At 48.1% G+C, this 19,309-nt stretch overlaps 1 protein-coding gene across 1 annotated transcript in view; it reads right to left on the reverse strand.

The window, feature by feature from the left end:
* Window positions 1-3,927: 3,927 nt before the first annotated feature.
* Window positions 3,928-19,309, reverse strand: part of TGFA (transforming growth factor alpha) — an 85,376-nt gene continuing 69,994 nt past the window's right edge. The window contains exons 4-6 of the mRNA XM_068967200.1: window positions 10,365-10,514; window positions 9,110-9,219; window positions 3,928-4,115 (exon numbers count right to left, since the gene is read on the reverse strand). Of these exons, the coding sequence (XP_068823301.1) occupies window positions 3,928-4,115; window positions 9,110-9,219; window positions 10,365-10,514 (448 nt within the window). The remainder of the gene's footprint in view (window positions 4,116-9,109; window positions 9,220-10,364; window positions 10,515-19,309) is intronic.

Here is a 19,309-nt window from a genome sequence, read left to right on the forward strand (position 1 = left end):
CGTCTGGGTTCCCAAAGACTATTCTAGAAGGGTGCTGTGGTAGGTGAAGTTTTGGAGTGCTGGGATAACACAGGGACTCTTGGGCTGGAGGTGGTGGTCAGGATACTGGAGGAAGATGGCCCCCAGAGGTCTTCTGGCTCACGCTGTAGCTCACCAGGGCACCCCCTATGTCCCTGCTGGTCACCCAGTCTCTGCTTGATCACTTAGGTGTTGGGGAGCACAGTAGTCCAGCGGATGGAAAGACCCGCTGCTGAGCTGAAGTCAACCTCTGCCCCTGGCCCGGCAGCTTGAGGGCACACTGAATACCTTCCTACAGCCAAGGATAGTCTTCCTCACTCCTCTGGGTCCTTAACCACCTCTCAAGGTGGTGTCCTGGGGACCACAACCCTCTGAATGTGGCCCCTTTCACCATCAGCTCTCTGGAAATATTTCTCCTACACTCCCCATCCCCCATGCCTGCTTTTACCTTGAATTCAATGTCACTAGAGAATGGAGGAGGGCTTCCTTGAGCTTGACAGTTTATCAATGGCATTAGTTTTATTTCAAGATTCAGGCTGAGCAAGTGGGTGTTTGTAAGTTTTCTCTCAACAGCTCCCTGAGCCAAACAGGCAGGGACTGGAGGCTCAGAAAGACTCAACACCGCCCCAGGTGACCCAGCCCAGAAGTGGGGCTGCAACCGCAGCTCCAGGCCTCCTTCCACCACAGGGACCCAGAGCCCCTGGGCTCTGCCTGGGGAGCTTCTTGTGCCAAGGCAGGGGGAGACCACGCTGCAGGGCTGGGGCACCACTGTTTGCTCTGTTCTGATGGGACAAGGTTTAAATGATGCCAGCTTGTCACAGCACAGTCCTTCTGGGATGTCACATGGGGAGACCTGGGGAGAGTCCTTCCCTGGAATATGCAGGGCAGTTAAGCCCAGGAGTGGAGCTCTTCTCCTGCCCAGTTCTCAACCCCACTCCCCTGACCCTGAGAGGGGCTCCAATGGCGGGCTTGGACTTGCCCTAGAGGACTTCATGGCAGCGGGGCTCCTCCTGTCCTGGGGCACTTTGTGCTGCTGCACCTCAGGGCCTGAAGCTTCCATTGAGTAAATGTGCCTGGAGAGATTTTTTTTTTTCTTCTCCCCAATCTCCTTTTTCTTTTCAGGATAAATGTCACCACATTTTACTCTCACATCTGAAATCCGGCTCCTGAAAAGCCATTGTCCAGGCTTGCATAACCTCAAGTACCCTGCAGTCCTCCTCAGGGGCCCCTCTTCCCACAGGTGTTCTCTCCCGTGCTTGCTTTAGATTGTGTCCCTTGAAAGGGGGGCCCAGCCTCCATGTTTCGCCAGGGCTAACATCTGCTGGGTATTAAGGGATTCTTAAGCATGGACTAGGGTGGCAAGCCCTGGGAGGATATCTCAGCTCTGGGCATCAATCTTCTCTTATGCTAAAGGCTTCCTGGGGCTTGGTGTATTCCAGAAGTCAGTAGGGATAGGATTAGAATCATGGGAAGAGATTTTAAAAGATACTCAAGCTCCACCCCAACCGATTCTAGGATTCAGTTGATCTGGAGAGAGAGATGCTAGCCTAGTAGAACAGGCATTGCTAGACCCAAGGTTGTGTGACCATGGGCATGTCAGTTCCTATTTCTGAGGATAAAAGGCAGAGGCATAAGGCTCAAGACCCGGGAAGCCAGTCCTGGGGAGAGCAAATTGGAAGATGGAATTTCAGGAGATGGGGAGAGAGTTGGGGTTAGAATTCCAAGCTGCTGCTGGGCAGGGAGCTCCAAGCTAGACTGGAGGGCAAGGCTAGGCCACACTTCAGCACCCAAAACTGGCCAGGCAGGAGTCAGGGCACAGAGCAACCAGGCAAAGCAGGGGTCTGAAGTGTGGGCCAACGGCATCCACAAAGACCAGGCCCCAACTATCCAGAGCATGGGTGCAAGTGGGCATCCGCACATCACCTGGATAAATGAGGGAAGGTCTGGTTGATTCTAAATTCAAGGGAGCTTTTTCCTGGGATAGGTCCTTCCCCACCACCCTACATAGTCCAGTGCACCAGACACCAGAAACGGAAGAGGGAGCCTTGGCAGGAAGGCTTGGAAATTAGGGAGAAGAAAGGGGTCAACTAGAAAATCCAGTGGTTTGGAAAGCGGGCCTGGAGATGTCCCTGAAGACTGATTAGGGTCATGAGGGCGACACCGAGTTCAGGTAGAGGTCTGTCCCTCCCTCTCCTCAGAGGTGGGAAAAGGCTCTGCTGAGGGATAGATACCAGACAGGACATTCAGAACAAGGAGTTGCCTGGGTGGCTGTCTTCCTGTGAGGCCAATGCTAAGACCTTTGAGGCCTGGACAACGGGCTCCACAGGCAGTTCCTTCACTAGAAAGAGCTGGATTTGCCTTGCGACCTAGCCCTCGCTTCTCACAGCAACGGTTTCCCTCTCCCCTGCTTCACCTTGCACACCAGCGGCCCACACATGGGTTAGAAGGGCAGAGGATTGTATGGGAATTTAAGTGCAGTGAGGCTTCTAAGAACTGGGTTGACAGTTTTAGAACAAGTCCTTACAGTTAGAAACTGAGCAGAGGGGAGTTGGGGGTGGGTGTGAGCAGTGGCGTGGAAGGAGATGGACAGGCCTGTTTTTTTCTTCAACTAGGCTGAGAAGATCCAAATAAATGCAAGTCTTACCTCAAGACTGTACTACCTGATGGCCGTTAACCTTGAACTTAGTGTTCAAGGGGTAAATTGTGTTAAGTTTCACTTCCCCTGAATATCCGCTAAAAAACCTTTCCTAAAAATTCTAGGCCCACATGAATTTGCCCTTCCTGGAATCCTATAGCACCATGGTTCTCAAACTCAAGTATGTATCAGAATCATCTGGAAGGTAGAGAGGGCATGCCATCTTGAGAGTTTAATAGGTCTGCGGTGGGTCCTGAAAATTTGCCTTTCTTAGAAGCTCCCAGGTGATGCGATGGTGCTGGTCTGGGGTCCACATGTGGAGAATTACAGCTATTAACACACACACTCCTCTACATTACAATTTCAGGCTTTATTTGTATTTTGTCTGGAATGAGTCTGGAATTATTTTCTGCACGTCAATTGATCTCAGGTAGATTCTGATTCCTTGGGGCAAGGATTGTCTGTTTCATCTTCCACACTAGTAAGCGTATTGTTGGACATACAGTAAATGAAATATCTATTGAGAAGAACTTCAGAGAATTTGGTTTTTACAAACATACAGGGATCCACTAAAGTTAATTTTAGGATTCCCATATTTTGCAAAAGAGCATCTATTTTTTTTCCACACCATTCACATTTGCAGAGAAAAATCTTAATGTACTTCAGCCATCTCCCAACCTCATGAAAGAAAAGCTTCAGTCTTGATTTAGCAAAAAAAAAAAAGAAAAAAGAGTTCATTCCTTCATCCTTCCAAACAAGGTACAGAACGACAATATACATTACTGAAAAACACAACTGCATTTTATATTGCTCACTACCCTTTAAATAAGTATAATTCAGATACTAAAGAAAAGAACTGTGAATCACATTAATGCATTACAGAAATCAAAATTAACTTACCACACAAAATAAATTAAAACATTAAATATTAACCTTTTCAGTGCAACATATACAGAAGTCAGAGTAACAAGTTCTTTAAAAAAAAAGAAAGCATCAGGTTTGTTTTAATAAGATAATGAAAAGTTGAACACTTCAGTATTATTACACTAGGAAGAGGCATTGTGTTCAGTACTGTGTGTGTGTTTACCATGAGACCTTTTAGAAAGCCTGATAAAATCAGTGGCTAGAGAACAGGTCTTCTATTGGAACATTAAGAACAAACATATGTGTTCCTCTTGTTTTTGTGATGTCCTCCTTGGTCCTGGACTTTTGAATCATCCCCCTGTTCCCCTCCTCAGCTGAGCAGGTTGGGAGAAATCAAAGCCCAGATCCCACTATGGGATCAGGATCGCCCAAGCAGTGTTGGAGCCTCTCTGAACGGTTCCTGTCAAGATGGCCTGGAAGAGCAGCCAGCGGTCCACGTGCACTGAAGCAGCCTGGACCCGGTGGAAGAGCAGCCAGTGGTCCACGTGCACTGAAGCAGCCTGGACCCGGTGGAAGAGCAGCCAGCGGTACGTGTGCACTGAAGCAGCCTGGACCCGGGAAACCTGAAGATGCAGACACGTGCTCCACCTGCATAGACCAGGCTCCCCAAAAGCTCTGGAGGTGCACCTCCTCCCTCACCAATGCGGATGGGGGTAATGTCAATTCTACTGTCTCCTCTCATGGGAAAATAGACTCCGGGGACATTCTGCCCCTCTCCTCTGCTGGCACACAATAGCAAGCTCAAGTCTTGCTTATGTACCTCATGTGTTCAGATGTGTCTTCCAGATCAGGATTGGCTGCTGTACATCCTTCCCTCTAGAAGAAGACATTTCCTGCCAGCATGCTTAAAGAGGTCACAGCCTGTACAGCAGTGGGAAAATTCAGGCTCCACTGAAGATTTGGAAGCAGTCTCTCCCTTCCCCTGCCCCTTTTAAATGGGGGTTTTGCATTTCTCCTGAGACAGATATTGGAAACAGCTGTGTTCCCCATCCCCCGGTGTGCAGCTGCTCACCAGGTCAGATCTTGGGAACCAGTCCCTAATCATAATGAACTTGGCTTTGTAAAAAGCAAGGAAACACAGGGAACCTACAGAGTTGGATTAGAAGATGATTTTTTACCTGAAAAGGGGGCATTTTTATATCTAACCAGAGAAGTACCAATGCCACAAATGGCATAGCAATCCAATGCTTAGTGGCCATTCTGATTTCTAAGAGAGAAATCACTAAAGAAGCAAGGTTCTCATAACCTGGACATGGACAAAGGTCCGCCCTGATCCCAGCCTCTGCCTCCAACTCTCCCAGGGTGGCACACATTTGAGCCTGTGCACTGCATGGTTGTATCAGCACTGGAAGGGGGGGGGGTGGGCACCAGCAGGTGTGATTGGAGCATTCACAGACACTAAGTATGAAGTCCCCACAGGAGATCAAGAAGGTTCTTGGTTCTCACCTCCTCACCCTTCCGCAAAGGCTCTTACATGCCTATAGACTGGACACTGATCCTTCCATCCAGCAGGTGGAGAAAACCCCACAAGACATTCTCTATACCAGTTCTTGCTCTTTAAAGGCAACCAGACCTCAAACAGTCTCTAAAAGACTGAGGAAAGATTGTTCTAAAGTAAATATGTGATTTCAAGTTAAAAACCAATGATGCCACTCCACTTCCATTAGTCTCTCTATACTGGAATCAGACTTTCAGGAGAGCCCAGTGAAAAAAGGGAGGGCAAACTGGGGTCCACAAACCAGTGTCAACTGCATGGGTCTCTGGGGGTGAAGCCCCAGCCCACAGACCTGCTGCTGTAGGACCTGTATAAGGAATGCAAACTTAAGCATATATTCTCTCATGACTAGACCCCAGAAGCTATGTCAGTCACACTGCTGGAAAACAGATCCCATTTCTAATCTCGGTGCTTTGGGCGCAGCGTCCTTCAATACAAGTGCCAGAATTGCAACACAGGTCATATAATTTTCTCAACTGTAAGAAACACAGAGAAAATGCATTGAAACAGACGTACTGGGCAGAAGAATTCCAGGAGGACAAAATGACCTGGTAGGAATTTCAAGCTCACTTGACATATTTTAAAAGTCCCTTTCACAAAGTGAAGAGCTAGAGGGGTTAATAGGTAGAGATCTCCCATTTTTCAAATATTAGGGAATAAGAGTTCCCTCACATAAGGAGTTTACAAATTATTTCATTGTTTCCCTGTTTGCAAATTTTAATAACAATTCCTAGGGATGAGCTCCACCATGAAGCTGGAGTGAACCAGGGTTTCCCACAAGCAGGCCCATTGGATTGGAGAGTACCCAGGAGAACAATTTCTCCTTCACTGAGGGAAAAGCAAGACCCATGTGATGGAAGCAGCTTATTAAGAGTTTTTGTTTTAAAACAAAAACCAAAAACCTAGCATCCTGAATGGAAAAGAAAAATAAAATCACTGGAATATTTCTCCGAATGCTTAAAAATAAATAGGAAAGTTCAATTTGTCCTTTTCAAAATAAAGCAACAAATCAACCAAGCAACAACATGGAAAATAAGTGACTGGTCCCCTTTCTTGGGTGCAACCCCAAATGCCTGTTGCTCTCTGCTAAAGCTCTACGTCTAAGCAGATTCTCGGACGGCCCACCAGAAGGTTAACAGGTTTAGTAAGAGCGGTGTGGTCACTGTTGTGTTTCCTCCTTGTAGACAGACACGCAGACTCTCTTCCTCTTCCTCAATAAGGTGCCAGGTCTCCACTGTAAGATCTGCTAACTTTTCAGCAGGAATGTATCGTAGGGCGTTTACCAGTTTTGTGTATTAAATGGCACGATCTCTGAACCCCAATCTTTGCTCCCATCGGTAACTCCGCCTCTGTTTCCATCTCCACCCATCCTGGTGCTTCCCCCCGCCCCCCAAAGTTTTAGCTGTCCCGAAGAGACCAGACATTTCTAATCAGTCTAGTTTTTTGGCCAGCAATACATGGATCATTGATGTAGATGTCTGAAAGGCTTTTATGCATTTTACACTGACTTAAGAGATTAAAATAAAATCATCATCCATCTAATAAATAAGAAATTATCTCCGAGGATGGTGACAGCTCAGGAAGGTCCTCAACGTCATGTGTCCACGGAAGACACTGGGCTGGTTGAGGGTTTCATGACAGAGGACTGGTAAGGCTCCTCCTCCACTGGCGTCTTCATGTAGCAAAAAGCAGTGATGCTTTTTTTCACCATTTTCCCCAATAAGCAGATAAGAAAAAAAAAAAAACAAAAACTGTAACAATTATAGGAACTCCAGTGTCGGGCACGATGGAGACTACTGTGGGGAGACGGGTCTGGTATCCGTAACTGACAGAACACACCTACACACACCTGGATGCAGATGACGAAGCACATAGGTCATTAGGTAAATAGGAGGTCCACCCCGTGCCATTCATTTCTGACCAGTCTTTAAACTGTGGTCCACCGATTTCTTCTCCAGGTCACATCGGATAACCCCAAGCAGACAGAGTTCTGGACAGAATTTTGAAGGAAGGCCCACATAAGACAAAAAGCCTGCACACGTGACGGCAGGCAGAGAAGGAAAGGCCTGCTGGCCCAGGCCTGGCAGCCCTTGCTGCGCCGAACTCCAGAAGTCCTTTTTCCCTCTGGCTGCTGCAGGCCACCTGGCAGAACTCCTCCTCTGGGCTCTTCAGACCACTGGAAGGAAGGAAAAACAGGTTAAGCTCTGCAGGCCACACTCCAGCCAGGCTGGGAAAACTGGCATGGGACAGAAACTTGGGGATGCACCAGCCCAAGTCACTGGGTTCTCTTGGGCAGTCAAGTCCACATTCTGCTGGTTTGACCACAGGGGCAGTAGCTCCTGAATCTGTGCTTTCAGCACCAAAGGAAAGAAGGAAACGGGGACACACACTGTTGAAGGCCTTCATTCAACTGGAGGTGCTTCAGCCCTGTCTGCAGCCAGTTCCCTCAGCAGCAGCGGCTTAGTGGGCAGCTCATGAGCTAGTCAAGGGCTCTGGCAGCAGAATGGCTTCCTCTAAGGCCACTGAAGAACAGACCCCTTTATTTCTCAATGGGTGGGTCCTGAGGGTATCCTCTGTGCCTGTCACAGGGAAGCAGGGTGCACCCAGTCCCCAGCAGCTCCTGAGTCCAGTCCAGCCTGGACATCTTCCTGCACTGGTCTCTCCCGGGTTCCCTGGAGGTGGAGCATACCCATCATCTTAAGAAGAGGGGCTTTAGCCTTGGTGGCCATCTCTGCAAGGTCAGACCCATCTCTGGGTTCAAAGCCAACATTCTCTCAAACTGCAGGTAGAGAAGAAGTGACATTAACAAGAAATTTACTCCACCCTAAATGACTCTGCCAAGGTGCAGAATGAGGGTACAAAAATACTATCAATTTTCTTAAAAAGCCATACACAATTTTTTTCTATTGGTGTTAAAAGACCAAACAAAAATGTTTATCTTCATTAGCTCAATGCATGGTCCCCTGAGGTAGTGGAGGAAACGGGAGTAGGGACTTCAGAGGCCCTGGGTCTCTTCCTAGCTCCACCAGGGACTCAGACCTTCCACACAGGTCTTTGGCAGACTCAGTTTACCCACACCCTCCTCAAGACTACTGAAAGGATCAATGAATCAGCACATTCCTAAATCAAAAGAACTGCTCATGCACAATTACTACGGCTCTTGAAATGAAGATCAAGTAACGGCGGCCCCTTGCCTTCAGTCCCCTCCAGGTCAGACCACCAGGAGGCCTAAGGAGTGAAGCAGGCACTTTCTCCTCGCCCTCTCCACACAACCTTGAGCCGACTATTTAGTAGAGAAGCCACCCTCAGGTGGATGAGGCTGGGGTGATTGTCTCTTGACGAACCACTTTCTAAAAAGGAACGCTAAATTTATGAGTCTTTCTGGTCAAACAAGCATTCCAGAAACTCATTCATGTGTGACGTTTCAGAGCCTGTCTGGATTAATTCGCTATTTGACTCCAGGAGCCTGGAGCTAGGGATGCTTGGAAAAGGCTCTGGAGATGTGAGTCTGGCATCCTAGCCAGATGTCCAATCTTTTTCACGGACGTTGGAGAGAATATTCATGGAACAATGGTAAACTGAACGAAGATCACAGGATTCTAAGAGTTCAGAGTCCTTCAAGACCTTCTAGAAGCCACATCTCTCATTTCACTGCTGGGAAAGGGAAGATGATTTCTCAAGAGAAAGAGAAAGAATGTCTGTTGTGTGTCTCCAGTCTGTGATACACCAGGTTCTTTATCTCAGTACTTATTTAATTTGCATGACATCTTTTTAATGAGAAAACCAAGGCTCAGAGATGTTAAGTTACTTGTTAAAGCCCACATGGTCACAGGTAAGGATAACAGAGCCACCTTCTGAAGAAAAGACACATTGGAATAACTGAATCTGACTTGGTAGGATAAGTGTCCTCTTCTTTTTCTCCCTTCTTTCTGCTTCACCCTCCAAGAACTTCTGCCCTGACTTGAGGCAGGCGGTCCTTTTCTCTACCCAACAGTGTCTCCCAAGGGAAAAGTCCTCTCTCGAGGCAGCCTCCTTACCTGTTTCAGAGTGGCAGCAAGCAGTCCTTCCCTTCAGGAGGGCGCTGGGCTTCTCATGCCGGCAGATGAGCGCCCGGCACCACTCACAGTGTTTTCGGACCTCACAGCAGCTGCAAAGGTGCAGAGAACACGGCCTGGGTAGGAGCCTGGCAGGAGTGCCCAGCTGGTGCAGTGTCTGCCGGAGGGGCCTGCTGGGCAGCTCCGGGCTCTACCTATCCTTCCCCTGGAGCGTCCAGAGGGACAATCACAGCACAGGGCTGAGGGCTTTGCAAGGAGGTGGCCTTTGGGGCCACTTGCAGAAGGATCTGTTGGCCACCCAAAAAGATCAGCTCTATGTGGCCGCTCCTCTCTGGGTTGGCCAAATAGGCTCCAGTTGACAGTGGGGACCAGTCACTCCCCACCCTCCACCCCTACCCCAGTGGCCCAGCTGTTTGCTCCATAAAGCAGCAGTTGGGTCACTTAGAACCACTGTCAGGACTGGGCCAAAACAGCCACTTCAGGCTGGCAGGGCTGTGTGGGCTCGGGACAGGGTCATCCATCAGGAGCAGCCAGCAAGCAGTAAAGCAGGGGCTGTATCTAGACTGCATGGACCCACGGAAGGAATGAAAGAACGAGCCAAGCAGCCCCATGGCTTCAGATCCTTTTCCACAGACTAACACTCTCTGGTCGTGGCAAACGCATTCTCTCAGTGCACCTGCTACCCATATTTCCAGGAAACATCGGGCCAGTGTTCTGGCCCAATACTGGAAATACAACCCTTGGGTCCGTCCCTTTGCAGAGCAACCCAATCGGAAGATATAGGCAAGCAAATGAGGCTAAGAACACCCGGAAAGGGGCTCAGGAAGGCTTCCTGGAAGATGCCAGGCAGCAACTGAGGTCTGGAGGAAGAGCAGAGGGAGTAACAGCAACAGTGGCTTTAGGATTTGCAGAGAGGAAGCGTGGCTGTTAACTGCACACAGGAGGCTTGGAGCCTTTTCCAATTCCCTCTGGAACCCCTGCACAGCCCCATCACAATGGTGAAGGCTCCGAGCCTTTGGCTCTGCTTTCCAGTCAAGGCCCATTTGCTGGAGATCTCCCGGGCTGTGTGCCCTTCATACCGCTCAGCTTTCACCAAAATCCCTCTTCGCTTTGCTAACACCAATCACACATCACAGCAGTAAACTGCCGAGGTGCCCCTGCTATCTGGGAGCGCTGCAGATGGCCCTGGGAAGGCAGGCAGGTGGGGGACCCGGCCTCAGGGGCAGTGAAGACTTACTGTATCAGCACACATGTGATGATGAGGACAGCCAGGGCCACGATGGAGACCACCACCAAGGCGGTGATGGCCTGCTTCTTCTGGCTGGCAGCCACCACGGCCAGGAGGTCTGCGTGTTCACAGCGTGCACCGACGTACCCAGAGTGGCAGCTGGGAAAGACAGGGACATCAGCACACGCTCCGCGCAGAGGTCTCATTCGCCCCCCTCCCCAAGGGGACTGGACTGGAGAGACCCAAGCCCTACAAAAAAGCCCAAAGGGGCCCTTCCAGCCCTGGCTACTGGAGGCAAAGGTGTCGGTAAAATCGCTCCGACTCCCCCGCATAGGCTTCTCTTGCTGGTAACTCATCAGCTTATCATCTGCGGAGGCAAGGTGCTGCTGAAGCACTTTGTTATTATGGTTACTATGCCAGATCCTGGGGGAGTGAGGAAGGCAGCAAATGTGTCTAGGACATGAAGCTCATTTTGGCAGTTCATAAAAAACCAGGTTATTTTTAAACTAAATGTGTGTATTCAGAATTCCCAGTGATGAGAGAAAGAAAACACGCTAAACCAGCAGGAGACAAAGAATATGGCTTGATTTTTATCTTCTTTGTCAGGGCTAATTAGTCCTGCAAGCATTTACCAGGCGATCCAGCGCACAGGGGCATGTACTGGAGTAGAACCAGCAGCACTGTCCCGTAATTGTAGGACCTGAAAAGCCCCGGGGGGCTTACATTTGTGATTCCCTTAAACCTGGGCTTCCAGACCCCAGATGCCAGGAGTCACAGGATAAATACAGGGTATTTCCTGGAGCATAGCTTTTGCTCAATGTTAACAAAATTTTAATCATTTCAATGTTAAAAGAACAGGTACTGTATGGGTTTAAGGCAAACAGGAGATGTTGCAAAAACGGCTGCTTAAGGCCACAGCCTGGGATACTGGAGCATACAGCTTCGGTCTCTAAGGCTGCTTAATGGAAAAATTTCCCACTGGTGCTCTTTATTCCAAAGCTCAATCGTTATGTACCTCATTTAAAGGCATTTTTAATTTGAATTCAGGTACTTGCTTTCAGTTAAAGATTAATTTACATTTGACCCATGTTTTCTCATTTAGTCTTTGCACAGAAAAGTCAAGTCATTTGCTTGTGACCACCATGCCAAGGAGGCTCAGGAGGTAAAGAATCTGCCTGCAATGTGGGAGATCCTGGTTCAATTCCTGGGTCAAAGAGAAGATCTCCTGGAGAAGGGAATGGCCACTCACTCCAGTATTCTTGCCTGGAGAATTCCTTGGACAGAGGAACCTAGTGGGCTACATAGGGTTGCAAAGAGCCAGACTCTGCCAAGGAAGAGAGAGAAACACATTCCCAGATCTGTGGACCCCAGGGTCTGGATTCCGGCTCACTCAGCCCCAGTATACTATCCGGGATTGGGATAAAAACACTGCAGATTAAGCTCTTGATCTTGAAACAGTAAAGGAGATTTGAGGTTCTAGGTCTAACAATGCAGGGTTCCCCACAGACCTAAGGAGAGAGCAGGCTCTGGGGAGGAGGAAGATGAGGGAGCTCTGGCAAGAAGACTTTGCTTCAAAAAGGATCTGGACCACGGAAGTGTGAATAAGAGCACAGGCTCTCACAGGCTCAGGCTGGGAGGGAGATGACTGGGGGGGTTATGAAACAGGGACAAGTTTTTTTTTTGGGGGGGTTGGTTTTAATAACAGGATCACGTGAAGGCCAAAGTCAGGAAATAGCTCACCCTGTAGGTGGGGGAGAAGACAAAGGCACTGGTCCCTTCCCACCAGGAGAAAGCTAAAGCATGGACTGAACTTGAGACTGAGAGGCGATAAACAGCAGGCGCAGGTGATGCACAAATGAAGCTGTGAGTGTCTACAGAGACGGTTGCAAAGGGTGCCCCCTCCAGCCATTCTGAGTTTTCACTCTGCACCCTGATGGCTCTCACCTGGGTGGTGGGCTTCCTCCTCCTTTCATTTAGCATCCAACACGCCATATCTGCAGGACCCTAATCTACCCCCTCTACTTTATCTTCTGTCACTTAGATTTCAGCCAACCCATCAGTCCCCCGCCCCCCAGTGCCAACTAAACTACTGCCAGCAGCTCACAGACACTCAGGACACACCTGTTCGTGATGAACAATTACCTTCCCCTTGTCCATCTCAGCTCCTGCTACCTTCTCTGCCTGCGACACCATTCCTCACTTCCTTCCTCAAACTCCATCTCAAAGACCACATTCTCCAAGAAGATATAATTTGAAGACTCACTCATTCATTCATCCATCCATCCATTTTCCAAAGCTCCTTCCATGGATCTCTATAGCCTGTCTTTCCCTAAAGGCCCTTAGGACTATGCCCACCTCTGTGACTGCCCTTCCTGCCAGCTTCACTGGAGGCTAGCCTCTAGGCTCCTGCAGGCAAGACCGAGCTCTACAAAATTTCTGGTGAATCACTGAACAGAAGAGGGTTGGGGAGCCTGGGCTTTGTTAGATGTCTAACCAGGAACTGTGGCCAAGTCAATGAGACTTCTCTGTAGTTGGGTGTTGGTGTTGCTTCCTCCTAGGGAGGGGAGTGTGATGACGATTTGCACAGCCATTTATGAAAGGTCCAGGCCATAGGAGAGGCAATTTCACCCAGCTTAAACTCCTCTAACCCACAGGCTCTGGGAGAGGAGGATTCAAACATCTCCTCAACTGTCTCAACTGCTTGGTTCTGGAAACTCTATGAACTAACAAATCAATGCTGGGAACTCCAAGAAATCCTATTTAAATAAAAGAGTGCGAGCCTAGTGCTAATTACAACATTAGCTTATTGAAGGCTATGCTAAACTCCTACATGAATCATCTCTGTTAATCCCAACAATAACAACTGCATGTGAGGTCTGGGCTGCTATTTACCTTGTTTTACAGATGGGGAAAGAGGGTGGGGAGTGGATTCTAGAGTTTAAAAACTAAAGATCTTAACTGTGAAGGAGACCTTTCTAGTGTAATGCAAATTGATTTGGAAGATACTCTGGGATATTGATTCAATGGCAAACTCACAAACCACATAGCAAAAGGGAAGATGGGCTGCTGATTGCCCTGTAAAGAGGTCTTTCTGCTGTGGGTATAGCAAATTGCAAAGATGCCCCCAAGCAATGCCATCTTAACTCACCAGGAAAGACAGCCCCCAGACTGAGTCACACTTTGCTGACTTTCTTGTTCTTTCTAACATGTGAGTGCTGGGCCCTTCACAACCAGCCTTGCCTCAGAAATGCTCCAGTGGAGGTCCAAGCCCATTACGAATGTCTTCATGCCAAAAAGAATGCCTCTTTGTCCCCTTAGGGTCACAGCTGCAAACACTCAAACCCCAGTCTCATTGCAATAGGGTGCTCAGCGTGTTTCTGAATGAAACCTTCCCTGATGAGGCACGAGAGTTACATGAGTTGTTGCCAAATATTGGGTTGGCAAAAAAGATTTTTCTGTAAGACCTTCTGGCCAACCCAGTACATGAGACTCTAGGTGACGGCCTAGGTGAGCTCTTAGAGTAGTGAGTCTTAGCACCAAGCAGCCCAACTGCACTGGGAGGCAGAATAGCCTGTGGTCAAGACACTTGACCTTTTCCCAGGACCTCCCAGATCAAAGCCTCTCTGAAAATGGGGCCTGGGTGTCTTAAAGAAAAGGCTGAAGGTATTCTGATGAAGCCAAAGTTGAAAGCCACCATGAAGGCTGACCAGTGAAATCAACTCTAGCTGCACATTGGAATGGCCTGGGGAGCTTGCAAAAAAAAAAAATCTTGATGTCCAGGCCACACCCCAGACCAACTAAGTCAGAGTAAGGACTGGAGTAAGGACTGACATCAGTATTTTTAAAGCTCCCAGATGATTCCAGCGGGCAGCCAGGGTTAGACTTTCTAAGGCAATTTAGACTTGCTGGTTTGGGGATGGACAGAGGTCCTGTTTTTCCCCCACCGCTCATCTGTAGGCTTCTCAGTTGCTCTTTACTGGGGGGGGGGGGGCAAGAAAAGGTTTTGGTGACAAACATTTTTTAAAAATTTCCCAAGCTTCTACTAGTATATTAGACTTAATTATGCCAATTATTGTAGCATAAATCACACAGTGAGGGGAAGCATCACCTCACCTGGTCACAAATGACTCACGCTTGACTCAGCTGCTGTCTCGACCTCAGGTAGGCACCAGATCCCACCTGGCTGCACATCAGAATCACCTGGGAAGCTTTGGAAAATGCCAAGGCCATGGCCACACCCTTGGAAATGCCCCTGACCAATTGGTCTGGGCACCCATGTGACTCTAATGTGTGGCCAGGCCTGAGAACCACTGAGGCAAAACAGTCATTTAAGCTATAGACTCGAGCGCAACACTCCAAAGTCTGCCCCTTTCCCCTCTCTCCTCTCTTCCTATCTCTCTCTGGGCATTTCCCCAGGGTGGGAGCTGTACAATGGGTCTTCTCATTCAGGTGCAGGAGAAACCCAAGATGCGGCACCTCTGTTTAAGAAAGGAATCTGAATAAAACAGGAATTATTCTGTCACCACGGGGAATGGCAAATGTGTAAGCCTGAACATTTTTTTATACCATTTGATCATTTAATTTCATCCGTTGAGAGTGGGTATTGCTGATGGCACCCCACTCCTGTACTCTTGCCTGGAAAATCCCATGGATGGAGGAGCCTGGTAGGCTGCAGTCCATGGGGTCGCAAACAGTTGGACACGACTGAGCGACTTCACTTTCATGTTTCACTTTCATACACTGGAGAAGGAAATGGCAACTCACTCCAGTGTTCTTGCCTGGAGAATCCCAGGGATGGGGGAGCCTGATGGGCTGCCGTCTAAGGGGTCACACAGAGTCGGACACGACTGAAGCGACTTAGCAGCAGCAGCATCGTCAAACACAAGGAATGCTGAGTTTGTCTTCATAATTTTGAAAATGAGCCTCTGGAATCATATACAAGCTGTTTTCCCCAAATAAGAACCGAAAAGAAAGTAGTGCCCCAAAAGAGACAGGGCCAAGCACAGCACAGGAGGGGCAAGGATCCTGTCTGAGCTGAGAAGCCATGGTGGCTGAAGACGAGGGGCAATGAGCTCCAAGCAGGGGGGCCCTGGAACCTTCTCTGCTGTGTGCTGATTCAGTCTGGAGGTGGCTTTGGTGCTTTCTTGGGAGCAAACGACAATAATTAAATGATGACCAACATGCCTCTCTTTCTCCTCTGCTCAGGGCTTTCAGACCTTCTAGCCCTGTCCAGTTGCCCAGTTTTTCCCCCTAAGTCCCCTTTGTACCTGGTTCACAGTGCCTTTTAAAATTTTAAAGAAATGGTGATAATGCATGTAGAGCTGTGCTCTTACAATTTTTTTTCTTCTTAAGGAAAATATCATCTAATCAGAAAAATAATGGTTCTAAGCAAACTGGAAAGTACACAAATTATAAGAGAGTGGAGAGAAAAAGAAAGTCCACATTACTGCACATCTGACCACCTCAAAGTCTGACAGGTAAGTACTTCTTCTGTATAGTTTTCTTAACATAGTTAAGATTTTAAAAAAATATTATTTTGTATCAATTTTTCATTTGATATCTCACCATTTTACTATGTCATTAGAAACATGCAGGAGTTGTTTGGAATGGTTGTAAAGTAATTTATACAGAGTTTGCTTCACTGAACCCTTACCATTTAGACTGCATCCAATTTTGATTTCATAAATAATGCTAATGGATTATCTTTGTGTACACTCTTTGCTTGTGTTTGAGATTACTTCCTCAGGATAGGATCCCATAAGTGGGCACAGCATGGTATAGTGAGTGACCGAGTGAAGTCGCTCAGTCGTGTCCGACTCTTTGCGACCCCATGGACTGTAGCCTAACCAGGTTCCTCCGTCCATGGGATTTTCCAGGCAAGAATATTGGAGTGGGTTGCCATTTCCTTCTCCAGGAGAGCTTTCCGACCCAGGGACTGAACCCAGGTCTCCTGCATTGTAGGCATGGTATAGACTTGGAGCCAAATTGTCATGGGTTTGAATCCCATTCCCCACTTAATGCCTGTGTGACCTTGAGCAAGTTACTTAACCTCTCTGTGCCACTGATTCTGTGTCAGTAAAACACAGAGTAACAAAACTTACCTCATAGAGTTATGAGCATTAAATGAGTTAACATCTTGTGAAGTGCCTGACATTAAGGAAGGGCTGTATGAGTGTTAAAAATGTAAATAAAAGAATGAGAGCATTTTAAAGGCTCTTGAGAGACACTGTCTTCATAAACAATGATGTACTCTCTGGCTGGAGGCTAGTGTTCTGAATTTTAGTCAAGGCTTTTGGCAGGGACCCAAAGATAAAGTCTTTCATATGGGGGCCAAGGACCAAATTGACCAAAGTTAGGGACTAAGATTTTAGAAAAATATTTATACCAACTTGCCTTAACCATGGAGAAAATCCACAGGGTTGCGGTGGGAGTGGGGACATTGAGCCGCAGGACACTTGTATTGGGTTTACCCATTCTTGGCCTTGGGGTTTCCCCAGAAGCTCAGCTGGTAAAGAATCCTCCTGCAATGCAGGAGGCTTTGGTTTGACTATTGGGTTGGGAACATCCCCTGGGGAAGGAATAGGCTACCCACTCCAGTATTCATGGGCTTCCCTGGTGTCTCAGACGGTAAAGAATCCACCTGCAATGTGGGAGACCTGGGTTCCATCCCTGGGTAGGGAAGATCTCCTGGAGGAGGGCATGGCAATCCACTCCAGTGTTCTTACCTAGAGAATCCCCATGGAAAGAGGAGCCTAGTGGGCTACAGCCCAAGGGGTCACAAACAGTTGGACACAACTGAGTGACTAAGGACACATTCTTGGCCTCAAGAACAAGATTTGCCATGACTGATGCTTTTGAACTGTGGTGTTGGAGAAGACTCTTGAGAGTCCCTTGGACTGCAAGGAGATCCAACCAGTCTATTCTGAGGGAGATCAGTCCTGGGTGTTCTTTGGAAGGAATGATGCTAAAGCTGAAACTCTAGTACTTTGGCCACCTCATGCAAAGAGTTGACTCATTGGAAAAGACCGTGATGCTGGGAGGGATTGGGGGCAGGAGGAGAAGGGACGACAGAGGATGAGATGGCTGGATGGCATCACTGACTCGATGGACGTGAGTCTGAGTGAACTCTGGGAGTTGGTGATGGACAGGGAGGCCTGGCATGCTGCGATTCATGGGGTCGCAGAGAGTCGGACACGACTGAGTGACTAAACTGAAACTGATAACCTCTCTGCTTGGGGCACTTGGGGAGGAGTGTACTGGGGGGGTAGGGGCTTCCTCATGGTACATGGTCTACTCGACTTTCACCATTCCTTCAGCAGGACCTGAATCCTTCAGCTGTGGTCATGGTTAACAATGTACTGATCACCATGGTGATGGTGCTGACGAAGGGCTGCTCTTATGCTCTGCTGGGAACTGGGCTTGAATGTTCTCCAGTGCTCTAACAGAACCTTCTGCAGTAATTCAATAGATGAATGGATGAAGATGGGGCACACTTATGCAACAGATTACTACTCAGCCATAACAAAGAAGTAAATAAGTCACTTGCAGGAACATGGATACAACTAGAGATTATCACACTAAGTGAAGGAAGTCAGAAGGAGAAAAGGCAAACACCATATGATATCCCTTATATGTGGACTCTAAAATACGACACAAATGAATTTATCTACGAAACAGAAACAGACTCAGAGACAGAACAGATTTGTCTGTTGCCAAGGATCAGTGGGTAAGAGAGGGATGGACTGGGAGTTTGGGGTTAGTAGCCGTCTATGGGGTCGCACAGGGTTGGACACGACTGAAGCGACTTAGCAGCAGCAGCAGCAGCACACGCAAACTATTACACAAAGAATAGGCAAACAAGTCCTACTGAATAGCACGGGGAGCTCTATTCAATATCCTGGGATAAACCATAATGGAAAAGAATATAAAAAGAATATATGCATGTACATAACTGTTACTCTGCTGTACAGCAGAAATGAACACAATACTATAAGTCAACTCTACTTCAATAAACAATAAATCTAAAAATAACTTTCTGTGATGATGCAAATAGTCTATGTATGGCATCTAATATAGTAGCCACTCGCTGCCCAGAAGTAGTAAGTACCCGAAATGTGGCTAGCGAGACTGAAAAATGAAATTTTAATTAAATAAGTTAAATAGCCTCACATGGCGAGTGGCTCCTATCTTGGACAGGAAAAGCTCTGTGTGCATTATGGTCACTGGGGCCTTCTTACAATCCTGAGAAATACTCATCTTCCCATCTTACACACAAAGAAACTGAGGCTTAATGGTGCTAAGTCTCTTGGGTCTGTCTGACCTTGAAACCTATGCCTTTAACTGCTGTGTGATCCTGCCTGGTGTGTGACCCTCAGTATCTGCTTCCGGTGAGGGCAGAGAGAAGGCGTGCACTTCCGCAAGATCTGTGGTTGGGCGATGTCCTAACTTCTCCGCCTAACCCCACCACCTGCTGGCTGTTGAGAGGATAGATCTACATGAAGTGGCTTAAGCACCAGCAGGAAAACCGCCCCCAGCCCTGGTCTCTCGGGGGGGAGGCATGTTCTCGGCTGCGCGGGCAGTCTGCGGGCTTACTGAGGCGGTCACCCCGCCCTGGGTGTTCGACTGTTCAGATCCCAGTGGATGGCTCTGTGGCCAGAGCCAGGTGGAATATTTTCCTTGGCCGACAGCAATGCGCTTTCACACTTTGCTGTGGGAAAGTCAGGGAGTTCAGTCACCGAGGGGCATTTTGGACTGTGAGACACTTCAGCGAATTGCCACTGGCTGCCAACACTGGAACCCTGAAAACCTGTCCCCTGGGTGGCTTCCTTCAACTGTTTTCCTTTGTTTGAAGGTTCCTGCAAACAGCAGACCAACGCTTTGCCGAATTTGCCTCAGGGGAAAAAATGGTGCTTGAGTCCTAACCTTGCATTTCTCTGGTTTTACCAACTGCCTTT

This window comes from Capricornis sumatraensis, chromosome 1 (genome assembly GCF_032405125.1).
Source record: "Capricornis sumatraensis isolate serow.1 chromosome 1, serow.2, whole genome shotgun sequence".
Lineage (NCBI taxonomy): Eukaryota > Metazoa > Chordata > Mammalia > Artiodactyla > Bovidae > Capricornis > Capricornis sumatraensis.